This window comes from Onychomys torridus, chromosome 15 (assembly GCF_903995425.1).
Source record: "Onychomys torridus chromosome 15, mOncTor1.1, whole genome shotgun sequence".
Lineage (NCBI taxonomy): Eukaryota > Metazoa > Chordata > Mammalia > Rodentia > Cricetidae > Onychomys > Onychomys torridus.
In genome coordinates this window covers 21,901,441-21,924,586 of record NC_050457.1, presented here as the reverse complement: position 1 = coordinate 21,924,586, position 23,146 = coordinate 21,901,441, and the positions used below count along the sequence as shown (strand labels likewise).

Below are 23,146 nucleotides of genomic sequence, written 5' to 3'. Positions count from 1 at the left end.
TTGCCTTGTTCATGGCATTTTGTCACAGCAATAGGGAAAAAAACAAAACAAAACAAAACAGGATGAACGGTGAAGCTTTTCTGGTATTTCTAGGAGACAGAGTCTTATAGCAGACCTTCTTGTCCTTTGGCTCTTACAATCTTTCTGCCCCTCCTCCTTGATGTTTCCTGAGCCTTGGGTGTGGGATCTGTTTGCAGTAGACGCAGCCCTAGTGGGTATATCTTCAACAATGAAACTGGTTTTAATTTTTAAAAGTTTTAAATAATTATATGTATTTATTTAAAGCACATCAGTGCATACATGCAAACACACACACACACACACACACACACACACACACACACACACACACGTACACACAATTACCACAGCATGTATGTGGAGGTCAGAGGACAACTTGTGAGAGTTGGTTCTCTCCATAAGGATGCTCAGGATTAAGGTCAGGTTATCTTGCTTGGTGGCAAGTGCCATCTTGCCTGTTCAAGCCAAATGCCATTTACACAGATCTAGAGCTTAAAGGAGAAAAAAATGCCTGGCAGTAGTTTCTGAAGTCAGCCAAATAGAGATAAACCTGACAGACGTCTTTGTTCTTCGGTTGGACTATTTTCCATGCATTTGCAGACGCTGTTGTTGCATGTATTCCAGATCTCCACCTTGTTGGATTTGAGTTGGCCTTCGGCTTTGAGTCTTCCCCTTCCGGGAGGACCACATGTCTCCACTTGGCTGAGGTCAGGAGGAGCTGTGCAATTTGACTTATTTCATGGAGTCAGGGCAGAAGGGATGCCATGCAACTTCGAAGCAGATGTTTAATAGCAAGTTCTTGGAGCTGGAGCGATGGCTCAGAGGTTAAGAGCACTGGCAGATCTTCCAGGGGTCCTGAGTTCAATTCCCAGCAACCACATGGTGGCTCACAACCACCCATAATGAGATTCTGTGCCCTCTTCTGGCATGCAGAAATACATGCAGACAGAACACTGTATATGTAATAAATAAATCTTGAAAAAAAACTTACGCACAAAAATAAACCTGCACATAAATAAACAAGTGTTTACAACCACTAAAACTTGCAGTCAACCAGAATGTCCTCCAGTCAGTGAAAAAATAAACTGTGGTTGTGTTCATACAATGAAATATTATTCAGCAATTTTCTGAAAATGGGCTAGCAAGCCATCAAAAGCCACAGAGAAAACATAATTAAATGCATTTGTTGACTGACAAGAAACAACCTGCAGAAGGTATACACTGCATTGGCATTCTCAGATGAGGGCACTGTTAGCCAGCTCATTTCCTCCAAGTGTTCGGGGACACAGCCAGACTAAATGGCTTCGAAGAACATTTATAGATTAAAATACAGCAGTTTTTTTTTTTACATTTTCTGGATTTCTAGGTGATACTATCATTCTGCTTTGAGTATTTTCAGCTAGCTTCTCAGCTACCACAAGGGGAGCGACGTTGCTACACCATGTACCCAGAGGCAACAGGACCAAGCAATCATGGACCTTAACTTCTGAAATCATGACTCAATCATTTTACATTAATCCTTCCTCTTTATAAGCTAATTTATCTCAGAAATTTGATATAGCCATGGGCAGCTTACCAACTCAAATTCTCAAAATTTTAGTAATTTAGAGCATCAAAGGTTTAATTCATGCTCACTCGTGCATGATGATCATCATCCCTGTTCCATGCCATCTCCCTTCCAAGATTAGATGATTTTTTATTTTTAAGAAATTTATCTAGCAAGTGGCTTTGCTCATGGCATAGATGAAATAACTTAAATTTACACTAATTTTTTTTGGTATGGGTGACCTGCAAATGGCGATGAACTACCATGGAGGTGCTAGGAATCAAACCTGGGTCCTCTGGAGGAGCAACAAGTGCTCTTAACCTCTGAGTCACCTCTCCAGCCCCATTGTGTGTAAGTTTTAAACTTATTTTAGCAAGTACCATGGAAGTATGATTAAGGGATCAGATAGTAAATGTATTTAATTCTGTAAGAAATGTCCAATGGTTGGTTGTATCACTTTACATTCCTACAACAATAACTGAGAGTTTTTTTTTTTTTTTTTGAGCTGAAAATCGAACCCAGGGCCTTGTGCTTGCTAGGCAAGCACTCTACCACTGAACTAAATCCCCAACCCAACTGAGAGTTTTTTTATGGTTAAGTTCATTTTATTATTATTATTATTATTTTAAAAGATTTAATTATTATGTATACAGAAGAGGGCACCAGATCTCATTACAGATGGTTGTGAGCCACCATGTGGGTTGGGAATTGAACTCAGGACCTCTGAAAGAGCATTCAGTGCTCCTAACCTCTGAGCCATCTTTCCAGCCCCTTATTATTATTTTTTTTTAATCTTATTTTATGTGCATGGGGGTTTAGCCGGCATGTATCTGTGTACCACATGGGTACAGTGTGTGCAGAGGTCGGAATAGGGCATCAGATCCTTTAGAGCTGGAGTTATGGATGGTTGAGCTATCACGTGAGTGCTGGGAACCAAACCCAGGTCCTCTGGGAAAGCAGCCAGTGCTCTAAAGCATGAAGCCATTTCTCCAGCCCCGTGGATAAATTCTTAAGGGTGCTTTCTTTGTCTTGGATACCAGCTCTTCATTGGATATATATTTTGGAAAGATTGCTTCCCTTCCCCCTTTCCTTACTGCATTATCAAGGACTTTTAATAAGATTCTGAATAAGGGCAGGGAGTGGACATTCTTGCATTCTTCCACACCTTCCCATCTCTATCATCTATCATGTGTGTGAGTACATGCCTCTGTGTGTGTGCACACTACAGCCACATCATCATGTATATGTGGAGGGTAGAGGACAGCTTATATCCTGTGTATGTGTGTGTGTGTGTGTGTGTGTATGTGTGTGTGTGTGTGTGTGCGCGCGCGCTCACAATCATACCATCATGTTTATATGGAGGGTAGAGGACATCTTATATCCTATGTGTGTTTGTGTGTATTGTGAGTGTGTGCTTGGAGACATAAAATCAATGTTGATGGCTTCTTCTGCTGCTTTCCACCCCATATTTTGAGACAAAGTTTCTTCCTTATCTGGAGCTCATTTGATTGGCTAGACAGTCTGTCTAGTAAACCTTCCCTAACCTCCATGGAGCTCCACCTCCCAGAGCTGGGATTACAGGCATGAACCATAACACATGGCTTTTTACATGAGTGCTGGGGGGCTGAACTCAGGTCCTCATGCTTGCACAGAACACATTTCCCACTGAGCCATCTCCATGGCCTGCTTTCCCCCCTTTAATTTATGTTGATTTCCAAGTTGTCACAAGGTGCATCTGAACCCTCCCACAGAAATCCCAGAGAGCTGCCTGTACTCATAGCTAAAACACTGTCCCTGCTACTGCTATAAGCAGGCCACATTATCGATTCAAATTTCTCTTATCAAACAGGACATAAAGTCACTTGACAGACAGAGGATATTAATTTAAGGTTCAACATCACCAATATCCCTTTTATAATAGTCACAATGGGTATTTATCTATGGATTTCTTTATGACTAGTCCAGGAGATGTGTATGTAGGTCGTCTGGATCAATCCAGGAAAAGCTGGGGTAAGGGCAGAGGGAGCTGTGATTCTCTTAAGCAGTAGTGGGCATAGGCTGCATGGTGACAGGGTCCGTAGGAACCTCATGTCCAGAGGGCAACACCCAGCCAGAATAAATGTTTGCTTTTGAAAGCTGAATTCTGAGGGGCAAATATCTGACGTGGGGCTGGCAGCAATGCCAGAGAGAGGCGCTTGCTCTGGTCACGCCGGTAAGGAGACACGTCTTTGCTCTGTGGAGAACTATATAAGAGTGGAACCTTCAAGGGCAGATGGCTTCTGAGTCTTCAACTGGTATGTGTTTTTATGTTGAAGCCATTTTTGTCTGGTGGACAAACCTCACCAAGAATAGCGAGGTTTCAGACAGCCTGTCCTAACGTTAACAACAGCAGGAGGCTCAGAACCAGCCAGCAGCTTTGGTCTCATGCTGTTCATTCAGACACACTGGTTTTTCCAGTCCATTCTGCTCTCTCCTTTCCCTGTTCTAGGATCCAGTCCAGCATCCTTCATTACATTTAGCTGTTGTGTTTTCTTCACACCCCTGAAATGTGTGGCTTCCCGGTTTGGGATTCAGGAACCTGAAACTTTTGATGAGGAGTGGTCAATTATTTTGTAGACTGTCTGTCAGTTTGGGTTTGTCTGATCTTTTCTCTCCATTCGCTCCTGGTTATGTTTTTGGCAGGAATATCCGGTTGATGACTAGATTTTCACCCACTAATTTTAGCACCTGCTGAGCTTGCCAACAGCAGTGAATATAGAGGAATTCAAATGAAAAATTTCATTTCTTCATTATTGGAATTCTTTCTAGGGAGACGTTGTCTCTCCTCTGTTCATCACTGAGTATGGACTTAAGATATTTTGTTTAGCCGGGCGGTGGTGGCGTACACCTTTAATCCCAGCACCCAGGAGGTAGAGCCAGGCAGATCTCTGTGAGTTCAAGGCCAGCCTGGGCTACAGAGGGAGATCCAGGACAGGCACCAAAACTACACAGAGAAACTCTGGAAAAACCAAACACACACACACACACACACACACACACACACACACACACACACAGAAAAGATATTATTTTTAACCTAAAGGTTGCATTCTGTGTCCCTGTAATGTTTGCCCAAGTTTCTCCTCCCTCCCTCCCTCCCTCCCTCCCTCCCTTTCTTTTTATTTTATTTTTTTAAAACATTTCTTCTCTTGCTGGTCATACTATGTTCCTGGCCCAATCTGCATTTCCCTACTTCAGCCCTAGAGCCAAACAATTCTCTATGTGTCAGAGCATGATGTTGGACCTCAAGATGTGAGCCCTGAAAATACAAATGGCCGCTAAGAGGATCATCGCTCTATATAGCTCATGTAGTGGACAGAAGAGGAAATGCATGCTAGCACACATATCTATGCGTTCACCTGTTCATTTCTGTTCATTCTCTTCATGGGTACACCTCTGTATCTGGAGCTCCATGGCTTCCTTTCACTTCTTCCACATCCATGTGATGTTTCAGAGCTTATTTACAACTTCTTTCTCCACTCTTGGGACAGACTGCACTACAAATTTTCACTTGCTCACACACACACAGTGTGTATGATTGTGTGTGTGTGTGTGTGTGTGTGTGTGTGTGTGTGTGTGTGTGTGTGAATGCTTCACTATGGAGCCTTGGCTGTCCTGGAGCTCACTATATAGAATAGGCTAGCCTTGAATTCACAGAGATCTGACTGCCTGAGCCACCACACCTAGTCCCTATTGGGTATATTTTAAAAAGTTGTAGAGTTATCAACCCATACTCCTATGAAAAGTAGATTTACTAGAATTGGTTACTGCTGTGGATTTAATCTGCGTTATTTGTTTATGCTATGGAACATTTGTTTAATGTTGCAAAGATGTGTTGCATTCTTTTATGTTGCATTTGTTTAACTGTGTGTTACCTTGCCTGTCTAAAACATCTGATGGGTCTAATAAGAGATAAACAGCCAATAGTGAGGCAAGTGAAAGGCTAGGCAGGGCTAGCAGACAGAGAGAATAAATAGGAGGAGAATTGTGGAAAGAGAGAATCAAGGAGTGAGAAGAAGGGGCCAGCCACCCAGCCACACAGCCAGACATGGAATAAGAAGGAAAGAAAGATATACAGAAATAGAGAAAGGTAAAAGCCCAAAGGCAAAAGGTAGATGGAATAATTCAAGTTAAGAAAAGCTGGCTAGAAACAAGCCAAGCTAAGGCTGGGCATTTATAAGAAAGAATAAGACTCCATGTGTGTATTTATTTGGGAGCTGAGTGGTGCCACCCCCCCCCCCAAGATAACAAAAGAGTAAAGAGTAAAAACAACTAATAGCAGGCTTCTATTTGTCTAGTTGCTTTCAGAGTATGAAGTTTCCTAGTTACTGGATTAGCTCCACATCCCACATCTCCCACACTGTAACTCTACCATTTACTTGTAATACTAATCTCATCTGTTGCTGTTTGGATTCCATTTTGGTTTCTTTCCACATCCTGGTTGTATTTAACTATTATTTACTTTTTGAAAAACATGTAGCATCACTATGATTTTAAGACTAAAGCTCCCAGCTTATTCCTACTACTCCCCTTCTCCATCCTTACGCCCTTTTCTGCTCATCCTTGGGAGATAGCTTCTTTAGCTTCTCAGTTGGGTTTGTTGTTGTTGTTGTTGTTGTTGATTCCATAGATTAACAGATGCACATGTATTTTCATACCTGCTACAGAAAAGTTGGCATATTATAAAAACACTATTTTTTTGCAATTCCCTTTTCTTATTTAGCCCCCCAAAAATACCATTTTCTAGAACTACAGTCCTTAGCTCTTACAGCTACTAAGTAGTTCAGGGGATGGACATGCTGCCATCTATTTAATTCAGTGAATGGATATACCATCATTTATTTAGCTACTTTTATGTGCACATTCATTGGGATGGTTTTCAGTAATGCTATCCACACACAGTAAATAAAATGTTTAAAAAATAAAAGATGTCTGTGCTTTTGGTGCTGTGGCTTCAGGGTGAGTTTCCGGAAGTGACAGGGATGGGTCCTTTAGAGTTTCTGAGGACGGTCTGATTTTCCTGCAGATGCACTGTACCATGGGCACTCTCACCATTGATGTAAGAGAATGACCATCCCCTCAAGGCCTTGCCCACACCATAAGTTGTTACACTTTTTAGGGGGGGGGGGGTTGAGACAGGGTTTCTCTGTGTCTGAGGCCTGTCCTGGTTCTCGTTCTGTAGACCAGGCTGGCCTTGAACTCACAGAGATCCGTTTGCCTCTGCCTCCCGAGTGCTGGGATTAAAGGCATGCATCACCACTGCCCGGTGAATTGTTACACTTTTAATTTTTTTTCCCAATCTGATTGGTAAGAACTGACATCCTAGCACTGTTTGAATTTTTCTAACTAATTCCATTTATACATTTTTCATATGTATGTGGGACACTTTCCTATCTTTTATAATGAATTGTCTGTGTATTTTCTCCATTTTTCTAATAGTTGTTCTGTCCTTTGGTTCACAAGGTTTCTTTTTTGTGTGTATGAGGATGGATGTGTTCATGCTCTGATCGTATAGGTGCATGTGCAGATACATGTATGTGCACACGCATGTATGTAGGGCAGAGGACAACCTCACATAGTCCTCCTCAGGCACTGTCCACCTTGTTTGGTTGCCCAGGGGTTTTCACTGGCCTGGACTCCCTGGTTGTGCTAGGCAGGCTGAGCTGTGAGCCTGTGGGATCTGCCGGTCCCCACCTTAGCAGTACTGGGGTTATAAGCATGTGCTGCTTTACTTGGCTTTTTACGTAGGTCTGGGCATTGAACTCAGGTCTTCATGCTCATGTGACAGTAATTTTGCCAACTGACTTTGCATAGGGGGATATTAGTCTTCTCTGTTTTAAATATATTCTTCTAGTCTTCCAGATTTCTTTTTAACTTTCTTCATGGTCTTTTGCCCATGACGTTGCTGCTTTTAATGTATTTACATTTATCAAATTTTCTCTTTTATTTCAAGACATAGTTAGACTTGGAGTTAAATATTCTATGTCATGATAAATCTCCCCTTTCAAAGCTCTAAATGTTTAATAAAGAAACAACCCCTACACATACACACACATACACACACACACACACACACACAGATGCCTCCCCCCCAAGTGCCACATTTTCTGATTGCCTCTAAGCAAACATTTGTAAGAGAGGCAATGATGCCAAAATAAGCCTCTCTGAAGTTTGAACATAATCAAAGCTCTATTGATTTGTATTTTAGGTGTGTTTTTTTTGTTGCTAAGCAATGGTATCCTCTGTGTATTTGGAGATACAGGTAAGTTTATCTGTAGATGTCTAATATTGCATAAATTGAGCTTGATAGCCCAGGAGCCTTTTTAGATCCTCACTGCAGACCACACATGAACAAGTAGGTGCTTGGCATGAGGTTGGTATGTCTTCCTGTGGACAGTTCCCATTGGGCTAGGGAATGACGTTAGGGAGTTCACTCTGCTAAGCATTGTCCATAACCCTTTCTAGGGCATGCTCCTACCTCGTGGCCTTTGCCCTTGCTATTCCTGCTGTGGGGATACCCTCCTCCACACCTGCATATCAGAAGCATGCATGCTCAGGTGTGTTCAAATGTCCATCATCTTTTCATTTGTAAGAGGACTTCTCTTCCCACTTAAGTGTGTGACTCAACTCCCTGTCCTTAACACTTTTTACTCTCCCCACTCACCTGATGTCCTGTATGTACCTTTATTTAGTTTATTTATTTGCTTACTGCCTGCTCTTATTCACTAGAATGCAAGCTTCACCCAGTGTTTCTGCAATACCAGTAGCAGTGACTGTGCTTGGACATGTTATCCAATGATAATACGGAATATTATCATCTGCATGATTCCCTCAGTGACTACTGAATGAATTAATGATAGAGGAGAGAAAAATCCCAAAGGATATTCAAGAGGCTCATAGCGTCTCCCTCCACCAGAATCTAGCTTGAAGTCTAGATTCTAGGGCCAGTGTCCAGATTCACCACTGGATTGTTCCAGGAGATCCCCACCCAGTAACCAGACAGGGATCTTGTAGTCTGCACTCAAGGATACTTGGACCCTCTGCCATGCCACAGATGAAATCCTGGCAGTTCCCATGGCAGTGTCTCTTATGCCATTGCAAAAATTATTTCTAAATGTCAGTATCTTCTTTAAAAATTAGATTTATTTATCATCTGTAAGTGTTTGGCTCAAATATGTCTGTGCACCATGTGCAAGTCTGGCAATCCTCTGGAACTGAAGTTATGGACAGATGTAAGCTTCTGTGGGTGCTGGGACTCGAACCTGGGTCCTCTGTAAGAACAAGTGCTCCTAACCACTAAGCTATCTCTCCAGCCCAGAAGTATCTTAAACAAACAAACAAACAAACAAAAACAAAAAACCCGATGTTTCGTTATGCATTGTGTGCTATTCCTACTCATTTGTCCTCCCACTTCCCGCTGCTGGCACTCCCCTCCCCCCACAGCTCTCTCTTCCACTTCACATCACATTAATTCCACTCCCCTGTCTTTCCCCTTCCTCCCCTCCCCCTTGAGATCTCTTCCCTCCCTCCCCCATCACCCTTTCAGACGAATTTAAGTCTAGATTCTGTCCGTGAGAGAAAGCATGTGGTACTTGTCCTCTGAGTGTGGCTTATTTTGCTTAACGTAATGCTCCCCTCCCCTGCTCTGTCCCCTTTCCTGAGAATGTCATGATTTCTTTTTTCTCTGTGGCTGAAAAATGTTCCATGTTTCCTTTACCCATTTGTGTGCGGATTCTGTTTGGTGTTATGTCCTGACGGAAGGCACCCGAGTGGAAGAACCAGGTTCCAGCTGCACAGGCGCTGAGGAAAACGATTCATTAGCTTTTATTTCCCCCGCGGAAGAAGAAGAACTCAAAGGTGGGAACTTCCTAAACCTAGGACTCGTGTCTAAGAGAGCAGCACAGACGCACAAATGAAAACGAAGTCACTCACTGCGATCAAAACACGGATGCGAGCCAGGGTTTTCCAGGTGGGAAGGCCAGGCGGTGGTGGCGCACACCTTTAATCCCAGCACTCGGGAGGCAGAGCCAGGCAGATCTCTGGGAGTTCGAGGCTAGCCTGGGCTACAGAGTGAGTTCTAGGAAAGGAGCAAAGCTACACAGGGAAACCCTGTCCTGAAAAATCAAAAATATATATATATAAAAAAAAATGGTTGGAAGACTCCACAGTTCCTAGGGTCACAGGGTCTACAGGAAGTGCTGTGGACTAGAGTTTGCTCCATAGAGCTCCCTTCTAGAAACAATGACTTATGATTGACTCTGATGTCAACACAGATTCATCTTTCCACCTCAGGCCGTGTGATGCTAACTTAATTAAGAAAACAAATGGCTTTATCATTCATGAGAATTAAGTGGTTGTTCAAATTATGCTTGTTATGGCTTCCAAGAAACACAGGTGATTAGCTTGTACCCCCAAAGCCTTGGAAAACAATGGACAGTTGGATGGATCTGGGCAAATGTACATTGCCTTTTTCTTTTTGACGATTTCACACGTGATCACACTCACCCCTGTTACCCTTCCTTATCCCCACTCCTGCTGACCCACCCAGCTTCCCTCCACCTTTTTTAGGTAGGCGCAGCTGCTGTGTGGTCTTGATCACCATGGCCCCGTCATATGCAGGGGAAGCAGATCACAGCATTTCTCCCTGTTCTTCAGCTCCTACGACTCTCTGCCTCCTCTTCTGAGATGTTCTCTAGGACATGGAGGGGGAAACGCGCATTATTTTGGAATAACAATAGGTGTTTCTTTCTTTCTTTCTATTTTTTTTTGAGCTGAGGGCCTTGAGCTTGCTAGGCAAGCGCTCTACCACTGAGCTAAATCCCCAACCCCGTTTCTTTTGTTTTTAATTATTTATTTTTACTTCATGTGTATGAGTGTTTTGCCTGCATGTATGTATGTGTACCATATGTGTACCTGTGCCCATAGAGGCCAGGAGAGAGTGTTGGATCCCTTGGAACTGGAGTTACAGACAGTTGTGAGCTGAATGTGGGGGCTGAGACTTGAACCTGGGTCCTCTAAAAGACCTCTGAGCTGTCTCTAAGACTCTCACATGCCTTTGTGACTGCCCTTCTTCTCTTCACTGAACACTTAATATAGAGATTTCCGTTTAATTGCTTCGAACTTGAGTTGCCGAGCTTGGCAGCATTTACAGAGGACCTGCCCCCTCCCTCCCCCCACAAACCAACCCTTCATTTTAGAGAAACATGCCCACACAATGGACAAGTGGCACCCTTCCCCTTTTTCTGCTTCCAGGGGTGCAGATTTGGATGGCATTGTACCACAGGACACACTTAACTCCTGGAGAAAAAAATGGCAGTTCAGTGCCAACAGAAAAGCAAATATGTGTTTGGAGTGAGCAACGGTGCTTTCCCACTTGGGGCTTTCATCTTGTGGCGTGCTGTTTGCTTATGATCTGTACACTTTGTCATGCAGCCGGCAACAAAGGCGAACAGCACTCTGCAGTCAAGGTTTTTATCCAATGCCTTCCCAGACGCTCTCCCCTCACCTCTCAACCTCTGATTGCAGCTTGTGTTGGATTGCAGCAGTTTCCCACATCCTTAAGGATGATGAAAATGTTGAGTCTGAATGGGAATGTTTTTCACCTTTTCCACGTTAAGGAAGACCACTGCATCCCTGGCTCCTCAGCTGGAGAAAAAGAATACAAGTCTTTCAGGAAGGTAGCGAACCATCCAAAGGATGAGCCCGCAGCTTTTTGAGACAGTGGGCCCATTACAAGATGTTCCCCTTCTTTCCCCTGACACCAGAGACAAAGCATAAGCCTTTTCTATTAGGTGAGGGCCAGAGGGGTGATTGAGACCAACATTGTTCAGTCAATGGAAGGTTATACAAGAGAACGACCAACCAGGACCACCTTAGGGACTGCTCAGCTGAGGGAGACAGAGGCAGAAACGGTTCTAGGGATGCTGGACAGGAAGCCTGAGGGCCAAGGAAGGCACAGAGTAGAGAGAAGTATAGCTAAGGACATCTACCCCAGATGGTTGAGGAGCCTCTGCTGGGAAGAGGCTGAGAAGATTGGCAGAGAGACATTGAGCTCTGCAAAATTGTTTTCAGAACTTGGGTTGGCTGAGCAGAACTATAAGCCAAAGAAACCCTTTCCTCCACAAGTTGTTTTGGTCATGGTATTTCATCACAGCGACAGTAACCCTAACCAAGACATATACAGTTTCCTGAATCTTGAGTTTAAAATTTGTTCTTTAATCATTTCTTTCATGTCCCTTTCTTTCTACATCTGGAATTTCTTTTAGTGGGGTGTTAGATAGGTGAGATTAATATTGATTTATTTCATATTTTCTCTGTGTGTGTGTGTGTGTGTGTGTGTGTGTGTGTGTGTGAGAGAGAGAGAGAGAGAGAGAGAGAGAGAGAGAGAGAGAGAGAGAGAACACAGAGAAGGCAACCCAGGGTCCTGAACAAATTGGGAAGCAAAGTGTTCTATCACTGAGCTGCATCCCCAGTCCTGTACATTTGTCTTAAAAACAGTAACAACATAATGGGATATTTCTATACCTTTATTATCAACCCTGTTTTATATTTTAATTTCTTGTCCTCTGATGACTTTTTCACAGTGACTTGTTTTTGTTTTATAGATATATAATTTTCTTGTACACCTTCACAGTATACTAATAAGAATTTATTTTTTTTCCTCTCACATACTATTTTGGTTTTAATGTTTCATAGCTTGGTTTTAAATTCTGAAGCTACATGAGTTAGCTTCTTTTTTTAAAATGTTCAATATCGACATACAAAATAATGCATTTCATTATGGCATTTACAAACCCACTTTGTTGTGGAGTAGAATATTTAACTATGCAAAGATGTGTTGCTTTTGTTTATGCTCCATTTGTTTAACTATGTAAAGATGTGTTGCTATTTCACCTTGCCTGCCTAAGGCACCTGATTGGTCTAATGAAAAGCTAAATGGCCAATAGCTAGGCCAGAGGAGGGATAGGCAGGGCTGGCAGGCAGAGAGAAGAGGGGAGCCAGCCAACCAGCCAAAGGCAGGCCAGCCAGACATGGAGGAAGCAGGAAGGCAGGATGGTACAGTACATAGATGAGGTAAATGAGCCTCAGGGCAGCACATAGATTAATAGAAATGGGTTAATTTAATTTAAAGAAAATGTTAGTAGGAAACAAGCCTAAGCTAAGGTCAAGCATTCACAACTAGTAAGTCTCCTTGTCATGATTTGGGGACTGGTGTGTGGTGATATTTTATTTGTTCGCACCAATAAAGCTTATCCTGGGATTAGAGGAAAAAGCCATCCACTATATTAAACATAGAAGTCAGGCAGTGGTAGCACACGCCTTTAATCCTGGCATTTAGGAGGCAGACTCATCTGGATCTCTGTGAGTTCAAGGCCACACTGGGAACAGAGCCAGGTTGGTGTCACATGCCTTTCATCCCAGCACTAGTTAACCATAGAGGTCTGGAGGTCTGGACAGACAGACAGGAAGTGATGTAGCTGGTGAGAGAGGAAGTGAGAAGGCAGGGCACAGAAAGGATATAGGTGTGAGTATACAGGAAGTAGCTCTCTCTGGAGGCTGAGGAGTTGGTGAGGTGAGGTTGGTCGTGGCTTGTTCTATCCCTCTGATCTCTCAGTTTTCACCCCAATATCTGGCTCCGGGTTTTTTATTAATAAGACCGTTCAGCAATTCGCTTACACTGGTGGTCCAAGAAAGCCTGCTACACCACTTTGTCCTCCTCCCCTACCCACCTCTCTCATCTTTTCTCTCCCCCTCTGCCCCATAGGTCCCCCCAAGGTTCCCCTCCTGCTTCCCTCTCTTGCCCTCTTCCCCCCCCCACTGACCCCTTCTTCTCTCCAGTAGCTCCCCTTAAGCTTCCATGTCACATGAATTCAATTACCTTCCATTTCTCTCTTTCTGCCCCCCCCCCCAGTCTCTTTTCCCCTCCAGGTCTCCTTTCTAGTTTCATGGCCCATGCCCACTCCCCCCCCCCCCCCGCCATATATAAAAATCAAAATCTAGAAACCACACATAAGAAAAAAAAAATGTATTTTCTCTTCTAATCATGCTTGCTGTCTTTAACAAAAATAATTTCCAGTTCTATATTTTTCTTGCAAATGCCATGATTTTGTTTTTCTTTCTTCTTTTGGCTGAATAAGATTCCACTGTGAATCTATACCACATTTTCTTTATCTGTTCAACTATTGGTGCCTTAGGCTCCTTCTTAGCTATTGTACCTAGTGCAGGCACCAACATGGATGTACAAGCATTTCTGTAGTAAGACTCAGACTCCTCTGACAGTATACCCAAGAGTAATAGCGCTGGGTCATAGGCGAGTTCTACTTGTCATTTTTTGAGGAACCTCCATACTGAATACAACAGTAGTTGTACTGATTTACACTCCCAACAGCAAGGACTAAGGGTTTTTATTTCTCCATATCCTCACTAGTATTTATTTTCTTGATATTAACCATTCTGATTGGGGCAAGATAGACTCTCAAAGAGATTCTAATTTGTATCTCCCTGATGTCTAAGGATATTGGATACTTTAAAAATATTTATTGGCTTCTTGGTTTATTTCTTTTGAGAACTGTCTATTTAGTTTATTTAGTTTACTTATTGATTAGAATATCTTTTTGTTTGTATTTCTTGCATTCATTTAGATTTGGCTTCTTCGTGTTTTTCTAAACTCTTGGGGTATATCATTAGGTTATTTAATTGAGCTCTCTTTCTCTTTCTCTCTCTCTCTCCAATGTGAGTGCTTACAGAAGTGTGCAGTTTTTCTCTGCACGTTACATACAATTGTTGAGTTGGTTCGCCTGGGTTGAAGTATGTCTTTGTAAACTCACCTGCCCTGCCCACCTCCTTTGAGTCCTAGAGTCGAAGCTATACCAGGCGAACAGGCACAGAGCTTTCAGACTTGAAAACAAAAACAAAACAGCTTTGGTGCACTGCCTTGAGCCCCGACTCTAGCTCTTTTAAATTAGCTTCAGAACTTGCAGGGTAGTTAAGGTAGGCTAGTCAAAAGTTCTGAGGTCTGTTTTTGGCAGGATCTGATTTCACCTTAGAGTCTGTGTTAGAAGTTATCAGATGGTAATCAGATAAAGTTTGAAAAGCTCAGTGAAAAGATTTTATATAATTTCTTGTGGGAGGGAAGCACATTCATGCCCAGTTTGTTTATGGAGTTTCTTCTCTGGTCCCTTCCTCTGCCTGCCCTTCGTAAATAGGAAAACAGGAACTGATCGACTGTGATGAGTAGGAGCGCCCAGAGCCATACATGCATTTAGCAGGGTTCAGATGATATCATGAGCCGAGCAGCAGGGCCTCATTCTCACATCTGCCATGTCACCAGTCACCAGAAGCCTTCAATATAATTACAGCCCATGTGACAGTTGCGCATCCATTATTTCCCACAGGTATAATCAGCGACTAGTTGAACCACCCTAATTAAAATGGTGTTAGTGTCTCCATTATCAACTCCTTTAAAAAGGGCTTTTATTATATAACCATGAAAGCTTGCTTCAGGATGAGATTTAACATGTTCATATCAGTGTTGGGGAATTGGAAAAACACTGGGTACATGTAGTTCTCTCCTATACCCACACTGGAGCACTCCAGAACATCTGATGATGGGTGGAGAATGTATAGACATGGTGTGCATTTAGGAATATTTATTTGAACTGTCTTGTGGAGTTATGTCCTAGTCATAAAAAAGGGGGGGGGGTCTTAAGTAAGCTTACTATTTAAGAAGTAGGGTATAACTGGAAGACACCTATAGCCATTTTGGCAAGAAAACACAATTGCACATACACACCGGTGTAGTAAACAATCATATTCTGAGATAAAGTCTGTTCTAGAACAGACTTCTTGGTAAATCTCAGTGGTTCCTTGGGTGGCTCACGGGTCGGATTTGCTGGCTTTTCACAAGTTGGAATGATCTGGCTCTCTGGAAGGGTGAGAGACAGCGATCAAAATTGGTGTTCTGAGGCTCAGGTTTGGCGGCACATGCCTGTAATCCCAGCACTGGTGAGTCAGTCGGGAAAATTACTCCAAGCTTGAGTCCAGTGTGGTTTACCCAGCACTTCCAGGCAGTCTTTTTGGGAATTTGAGAAAAGAGCAGAGTGTCCGATATGGTGTGGATGCATTATGGGAAAGAACACTCAGAGAAAAAAAAAATCTTACATAATCAAACCTGTCAGCCCAAACAGAAAACAATACTCCCAAGCCCCCCAATATCTGAGCCCATCCTCCTCCTACAGCCCACAGAACAAAGCCCCCAACAATGACCCAGCCCCTGAATGCTCTTTTGCTTAGTTGACCTCTGCACTTTGACCGAGCATTGGAGCTGTGGTACTGCTGTGCTTCTGACTGGGGTTTCCTTGCCGCATTGTAATCTGTGTGCATCTGTATTTTAGTTCTCTGACTGGGACAACAAGAACCTGGAAACACTGGGTCCAGACAGGACCACCGGTCACAAGCTTACAAAGGATGAGACTCTTTATAGTGTTCTCCCTAAAGACCGGAGGAGGATGAGGAGAGGGACGGAGAAGGCGGATGGATAAAAACGAAGTCTAAATACACACGCACACACGGCCCATAATGAAACCCATTGCTTGGTACACTTACATAAAGAGTTCATTTTTAAAACGCTAAAAAAAGGTGGCAATAGAGGTGGAAAAAACCTTTAATATTAGAGTTTTAGGTCTCTAGGGGTCACCTGAATAAACACTATCTTGTGTCTGGACAATGTTCCACAAATCACATGTGTGGGAACTGTCACACTCTGTATATTTATAGGGCTGGTTCCACTCACTCTGTATATTTATAGGGCTGGTTCCACTCAAGAGGTGTATTTATGATTTCCCTAATACAGTCCTGCCACTCATGTAAGCAGCTGTATGCAAATATCATCCACAACAGGGAAGTTCACAGGCTTTTCTAACTCCCTAGGATGAACGTGGACCTTGAGAACTTGTGTGCATTGAGATTTCTGTGGGCTCTGTGCACTCCAGCTTCACAGAGCTCTTCCTCTGGAAAAATTAAAATAAGAAAAGAATCATACTTTACTACTGTAGATAAAGATATTAATATTATATGGCAAGACACTTTTTCCTTAACCTAAAAGTTCATGTTTTACTTCCAAGTTCAAGAGAAATTCAAACATTTTGTATGCCTTGAAAAGTGTCTCTGATATAAAACTGGTTTTGCCTAATAGAGATTTGCCCTGTCAGAAAGATTTTATACTTAAAACTGGCTAAATACGGTCTACTCTTTTATTCAAAGATTGTAACGTGCATTTTGTGGATAGTTAGTACTTACTATTACTTGACTAAAAATATCCAGAGATAGTGAGTTCTTTTATTTTTATTTTTTAAAGACATATTTATTTATTATGTATACAGGAGAGGGCGCCAGATCTCATTACAGATGGTTGTGAGCTACTATGTGTTTGTGGGAATTGAACTCAGGACCTCTGGAAGAGCAGTTAGTGCTCTTAACCTCTGAGCCATCTCTCCAGCCCGTGAGTTCTTTTATAACAAATATTGACTATTTCTCTGCTTGTCCTTGATGTCTATTTTGAACTTTGGTTCTTATTTGTTTTTTGGATTGTTGTTGTTTTTTGAGACAGGACTGTGCTGTGTAGACCCGGGTGGTCTTGAACTTTTGGCTCACACATCCTTCTTCTACAGTGCACTTGGCAGCCTACTGCTCTCACTGGCATGTACACACATCCTTCCCTAACAATGCACTTAGACACCTAGGGCCCTCACCTCGCTGAGCTGGACACACATACCATGTAGAATGGAATACGTTTCTCCTTTCCTAACAGCCGTAAGAACTCTCCTCTTGTGGACAGCTTCTATTCAAACATATTCCAGAACAAATCTGGATATGGAAGGCAAGTGGAGACTCCAACCTAGCCAGTGCCTCCACCTTTCAAGTGTGGGGATTACAGGTGTTTATCATGTTTTTTCATTTCTTTTTTCTGAGACAAGGTTTCTCTGTAGCCCTGGCTGTCCTGGAACTCACTCTGTAGACCAGGCTGACCTCGGAGTCACAGAGATCCACCTGCCTCTGCCTCCTGAGTGCTGGGATTAAAGGCGTGCACCACCACTGTCTGGCTCTATCATGGATTTTTGTTTAAAGAAAGAATCTCTCTATATATGGTCTAGGCTGGCCTAGAACTCACAACGTAGCTCCGGCTGCCTTGAACTCACGGCGATCCTCTTGCCTCAGCCTCTCAAGCGCTGGGATTATAGGCATGGCCTACCATCCCTGGTTTGAATCTGCATTATATTGATGCTGGAAGTGGGTCCGGGACCAGGCAGGTGGGCACCTTCTGAAGCTCGTCAGCTGACTTTACACAAGAATGCGTCTTTCAACAAATCCCAACGTGATTCCCGTGCACACGTCCCTGAAGTACAGCACACTTGAAGTTCTGACCAGATTGTCCAACACAGGAGATACAGAAGGGTTGTGTCACTGAAGGTTGGCTCTCTTCCTCCTGTCCTGGGGACAAACTCAGTTCCTTTCATCTGATTACAACTTGGTCTAGACTTTGGAATCCCCTGGGGAACTTATAAATCTTGGCCCCCATCCCCTGGAGATTCTGTTCTAGTGTGAGGCCCTGGAGTCAAGACTCTTTACTTCTGGGAGGTGATAATATGTAGCCAGAAGAGAGAACTGCAGGGCATATAAACAACACCCCCTCTCCCAACAATGAAACCCATTGCTTGATATACTTACATTAAAAAGCTTATTTTTAAAATGCCTTTTTAAAAAAGAGTGGCGGGAGAGGTATAACAAATCTTTAATGTTAGAGTTTTAGGTCCCTAGGGATTAGCTGAAGGTAAACAGTATTTTGTACATGGACAGTGTTCCACTGGAGACCCTGGTTCTGAGCATGTTGGCCTCTGTGCTGGCTAGACCCCCTCCCCCCACAGAATTTGACAAGCTGAGTCACCTGGGAAAAAGAAATTTCAACTGAGAAAATGCTTCCATCACATTGGCCTGTAGGCAAGTATATGGGAGCATTAAAAAAAAAATTGATTTGGGAGGGCCCAGCCTATTGTGGGTGGTACTACCCCTGGGCAGGTGGTCCTGGGTTTCATGAAAAGCAAGCCAGTGAGCAGCATTCCTCTGTGGCCTCCACTTCAGTTCCTGCCCCCAGGGTCCTGCCTTAATTTAACTTGGTGGACTGTGATCAGGAACCCAAACAAACTGTTTCCTCCCCACTGGCTTCTGGTTATAGCATTTGTCAGAGCAATAGAAAGCAAGTTAGGATGGCTCCTTTTATGTCAACTTGATACAAGCTAGTCATCAAAGAGGAGGGAACCTTAATAGAGGAGATGCCTCTGGAAGACTGGGCCGTAGGCAAGCCTGTAGGGCATTTTCTTAATTAGTGATCCATGGGGGAGGGTTCTGCCTTTTGTGGGTGGTGCCATCCCTGGGCTGGTGGTCCTGAGTTCTGTCAGAAAGCAGGCTGAGCAAGCCAGTAAGCAGCACCCCTCCATGGCCTCTGCATCAGCTCCTGCCTTGAGGTTCTTGCCCTGCTTGAGTTCCTGTCCTGACTTCCTTCAGCGATGAACAGTGATATAGAAGTGTAAGCCAAATAAACCCATTCCACTCCATGCTTTGTTCATGGTGTTTCATCACAGCAATGATACCCCTGACTAGGATAGCCTCTTTTCTCTGTGTACCCTAAATTTAGACCAAGAAAACATGTGTACAACCTAGAACTAGTTTCTCTAGAGCCTGGAGCCTGGAGCCTGACTTTTAAGTGAGGGCTGGAGCAAAGACTCCGTGGTTAACAGCTAGTACCCTTCTTGCAGACAGCCAGAGTTTCGGTTCCCAGCATCCCCATGGGTTGACTCACAACCTACCTGTAACTGCAGCTCCAGGGGCTATGCGGCCCTCTTGTGACTCCTGCAGGTACTGCATCCACACGTACACAGACCCTCCACACAGGCATACACACATTCACATAATTAAAAACTAAATAACTCCTTTTTTTATTTTTATTTTTTTAGAAAGAAGTGTTCTAATATCCCGTTCTCTGAAGTATTGCCTGCCACTATTTCATGTGTCCGTATCATTTTATCCTGCATTGGCTGCCAGGCCTTTAATCTTCACAGTGACTGCAGACACTAGTCACATTTTACAGATGAAGAAATGAAGGCTTAGAAAGACCGAGGTGCCCAAGGTCATTCTATTTCTAATTCGGAAGTTCTCTGACAAACTGGCCATCTTCTCAGACCAAGCTTTCACTTCAGACCATGAAACTTCCTAGGAATGGTCTATCAGTTGGCCATTTAATGCTCATGGCCTAATCCTAGACTTATTCATGTTCCCAGAATTATTAACAAAAGAAATAAAATTGGGGGAACTGCTAGGTAATCATAGAATTGGGACCAATTCTAATCCATTAATGTTTGCAAATTGTGATGGGTATTTTCCTTACTACATTAACTGATTAAAAAAACAAAACAAAACTAACGTTCAGTACTCCCCAGGTGCCCAGTGCTGGGACTGGAGACTATCAGGTCTTTGTCCTTGAAAGGGCAAATTGGAGACAGAGTAAGAATTTTAACAGTCCTGCCTAGGACTGCAAGTATAGGCAAGTGCCATGCCATGTGACAAGACTATGATTCTTTGCCAAAGGATGGAAGAGAGCAGAAGAGCGGAGAAGGGACTTATGGAGGAGGTCTCGGTAGCATAAAGGTTAAGGATGAGTGGAGGCTGGACTGCTAGACAAGACAGACCAGCTGGGACACTGCAGAGGACTCCCCGGAAAGCTGGAGCAATGCCAGCCAAATTGCCCACCTGCTCTCTTCCTGGCTGAATGCTCCTTGTCTGTGGCCTGAGAATAGCAGACTTTGAATTCTAAACCATGCAGTTCCAGCCCAGCTCAGTGCTATCATGTCCTGAGTGACCCGTGTCTGCAGGAGCGAAATCAATCAGATGCAAAAGGTTATTTACACGAGGGCTATCTTCCTGCCTCGGGCAGTCACCGGCTTCTTTTAAAGTCGCCAGAGCATGCGCTTAGAGTTTGAACCCAGAGAAGTTGAAAGCCAAGTACTTATTTAAATATTGATCAAGCTCAGCGCTTGAGAGAGGGCAAGAACAGCTGCATGTAGTGGGATTACATGTCCTCATCTACAATCCTGTCCAGAGTTTTAGTGGCCATTTTCCTGTTTGCTTCTTATTAGTGTGGAAGAGGCTTGGGGTAATGTCTTATAATACCTGTTCCTCTTCCCCAGATTCCTTGCTTTTTTTTTCCCTAGCTATATGACAGAATCAATGAAAAAGGGAAAAACAATAAAAGTCCAGCAGCAACAACGGGATTGGCAACGAAGGCTTCTTTTATGAACTTTTCTACTAACCAGCTTGGAAACAGTTTTTATCAGGAGTGTCGACTCAGCTAATCTCCAGTTGACATTTTCACATTGAAAATATTGATGTTTGACAATAATATTATTGCTTTTATTTTATTTTTTTAATCTTCAGGACCTTGAAGTCCTTCAGAGGTGTGAGATCAGTTGATATGAGTGTAAGTGTCAGAGTACAAGGCCAGTGTCGGGTCCTTTATCAAGAAGCAGCGTGCGCTGGGACTAGAGATGGAAGACCCTGGACGTCTTTTCTTGATACCCTGTTATTCTTCAGGCTCTGTATAAACAAGGAGCATTAGGAGGGTGGCCCAGGGCCTCTGGTGGTGATGGTTAGGGAGGGGACTTGCTTCTGATTCAGAGATTCGATGGCCCACCTTCTTGGGGGCCACCACATCTCTCATGTTCATGTAGACATCTTATCTTCTTGGGAAAAATAAAGCCAATACTCAAGGTACTTTCAGAAAAGTAGATGCACAATTTTATCTTTAAAGCTGCACTGATCATCTTGAACCTATTTTATGGTGAGCTATACAATGGAGAGAATTTGTATCTTGGGGTTGGGTCAGTGCTCAGTAATTAGGTTCAGCAAGATGGGGGGGGGGTGTCCCTTCACATTGCTGAGTATTGTACAAGTGACTAGGACTTTCTCAAAAAATAAAAATAAAAAAAAATTATGCCATTTATGCACCTGTGTGCATAAAAGCCTAGGGAACCGAGCCTGTAAAGCTTTGGACCGGAGTCCCATCCATCATCCCCCATGAATTAAGAGGGCTGCTGCTTTTAAAATAGTGCTTCCTATTGTAACAGACCCGGGTGCTATTACGTCCCGGGTGTGGTGGCTTTGGGCTGAGAACAACCCGAGCCTCCCTAGGGCCTGGCACTGCTCCCCTTAGGAGCCGACAGGCCAGCTCCTTCCTCCGGCGCCACCAGGGCGTGGAGGCCCCCAGGGCGAGCGGGCGCCGCCGCTAGGGTGCAACCCTGCCCTGGCCCGGCAGGTCCCGCTCCGTGCCCGCCGCGGGGAGGAAAGCCGAGGCGAGCGGCCGCCGCCCCGCGGAAGGAGGGGGCGGCGGAGCCGCAGCAGCTTCAGGTTTCCTCCTGGAGCCGGTGGCGGGCGCGGCCATGTGATGAGGCGGCGGCGGCGGCGGCGAGCCCGGCAGGCCGGAGGTGGGCAGGCGGGAACCGGGGGGCGCGGGGGCGGCCCCAGCGGTGGGCGCGGCGGGCGAGCGGGGAGCGGCGGCTCCGCCCCTCGGCGCGGCCAGCCGAGCGGAGGGGCGTGGGCAGCTGGGGACCGGCTTCCCCGCTCCGGGCGACGCTGGCCGGCGTGTCGCCCTCGGCAGGCCGCGGGGACAGCGCCTGGCCAGGGCTCCGGGCGCTCCCGGGCCACAGCTCCAGGTAAAAGAAAAAAAAAAAAAAAAAAAGGCTGATGGCGGGAGCCATCCCTTTCGTCTCCCCGCAGCCCCCGGCGAAGTTTGCCCACCTGAGTTCGCAGGGGACAAAGTTTCTCCAGGGTCCCCGAGGACGCAGGGGTCTGGAGAGGTGGCGAGAGGTTGCACCATGCAGGCTGGGCAGCCGGAGGGATGGGCGCCGCCTCCTGGTCTCTGGGGGTTGGCAACAAGTGCATGGCGCTGCCGGGTCGGAGGCGGTAGTTGCGGGAGCGCACCGGGGAGGAGGCGGCGGCCACCCCTCACCCCCTGGGGCACCGGGCTGGGAGGGGGCGGAGGGTGAGGGGGTTCAACCTCGGCTGGTCGCGAGTGGTGGAAATCAATGGCATGCGGGTGGTGGAGAAGGGAGCGCCTGGAGAGCCAGGGTCCCCTCTTCCCATCTGTGCTCCTGGCCGGGGTTCAGGTGCTTGGGGGAACCCCAGACTGCTGATCAGTCTCCAGCTCAGGACATTTATTTCTTGTGAAAACGGCTGCTGAGTTTACAAAAGCATCGATGGTTGGTTATCTTTTTTTGGGAGGGGCCTTTAGGATTGCGTGGGAATCCAATGCACTTGTTTCATGGGTTTTCGCTGGGATAATACTCTAGCGTGGGTGGTAGGGGTCACGGGTGGAGAAGGCATTCTCGCTGGTTGTCAGCCCTGTGGACACTGGGTGTTCAGACCACCCAGGAAACCCAGTTCTGGTTTCCCAGATACCAGTTAGGTTTCTAAGGGAGACTACTTTAGGAGCCC

At 44.7% G+C, this 23,146-nt stretch overlaps 1 protein-coding gene and 1 long non-coding RNA gene across 2 annotated transcripts in view; one reads left to right on the top strand and one right to left on the bottom strand.

Moving 5' to 3' along the window:
• Window positions 1-9,766: 9,766 nt before the first annotated feature.
• LOC118596094 lies at window positions 9,767-22,570 on the bottom strand. Its single transcript, XR_004946665.1, has 3 exons — window positions 22,451-22,570; window positions 11,112-11,251; window positions 9,767-10,298 (listed from the first exon to the last, which is right to left on the bottom strand). It is a non-coding gene; the product is annotated as an uncharacterized LOC118596094 (long non-coding RNA).
• The window catches only part of Arhgef28 (Rho guanine nucleotide exchange factor 28), a 328,408-nt gene continuing 327,290 nt past the window's right edge, over window positions 22,029-23,146 (top strand). Inside the window, exon 1 of the mRNA XM_036206820.1 lies at window positions 22,029-22,137. Coding sequence (XP_036062713.1) covers window positions 22,098-22,137 — 40 coding nt within the window. The 5' untranslated portion in view covers window positions 22,029-22,097. The remainder of the gene's footprint in view (window positions 22,138-23,146) is intronic.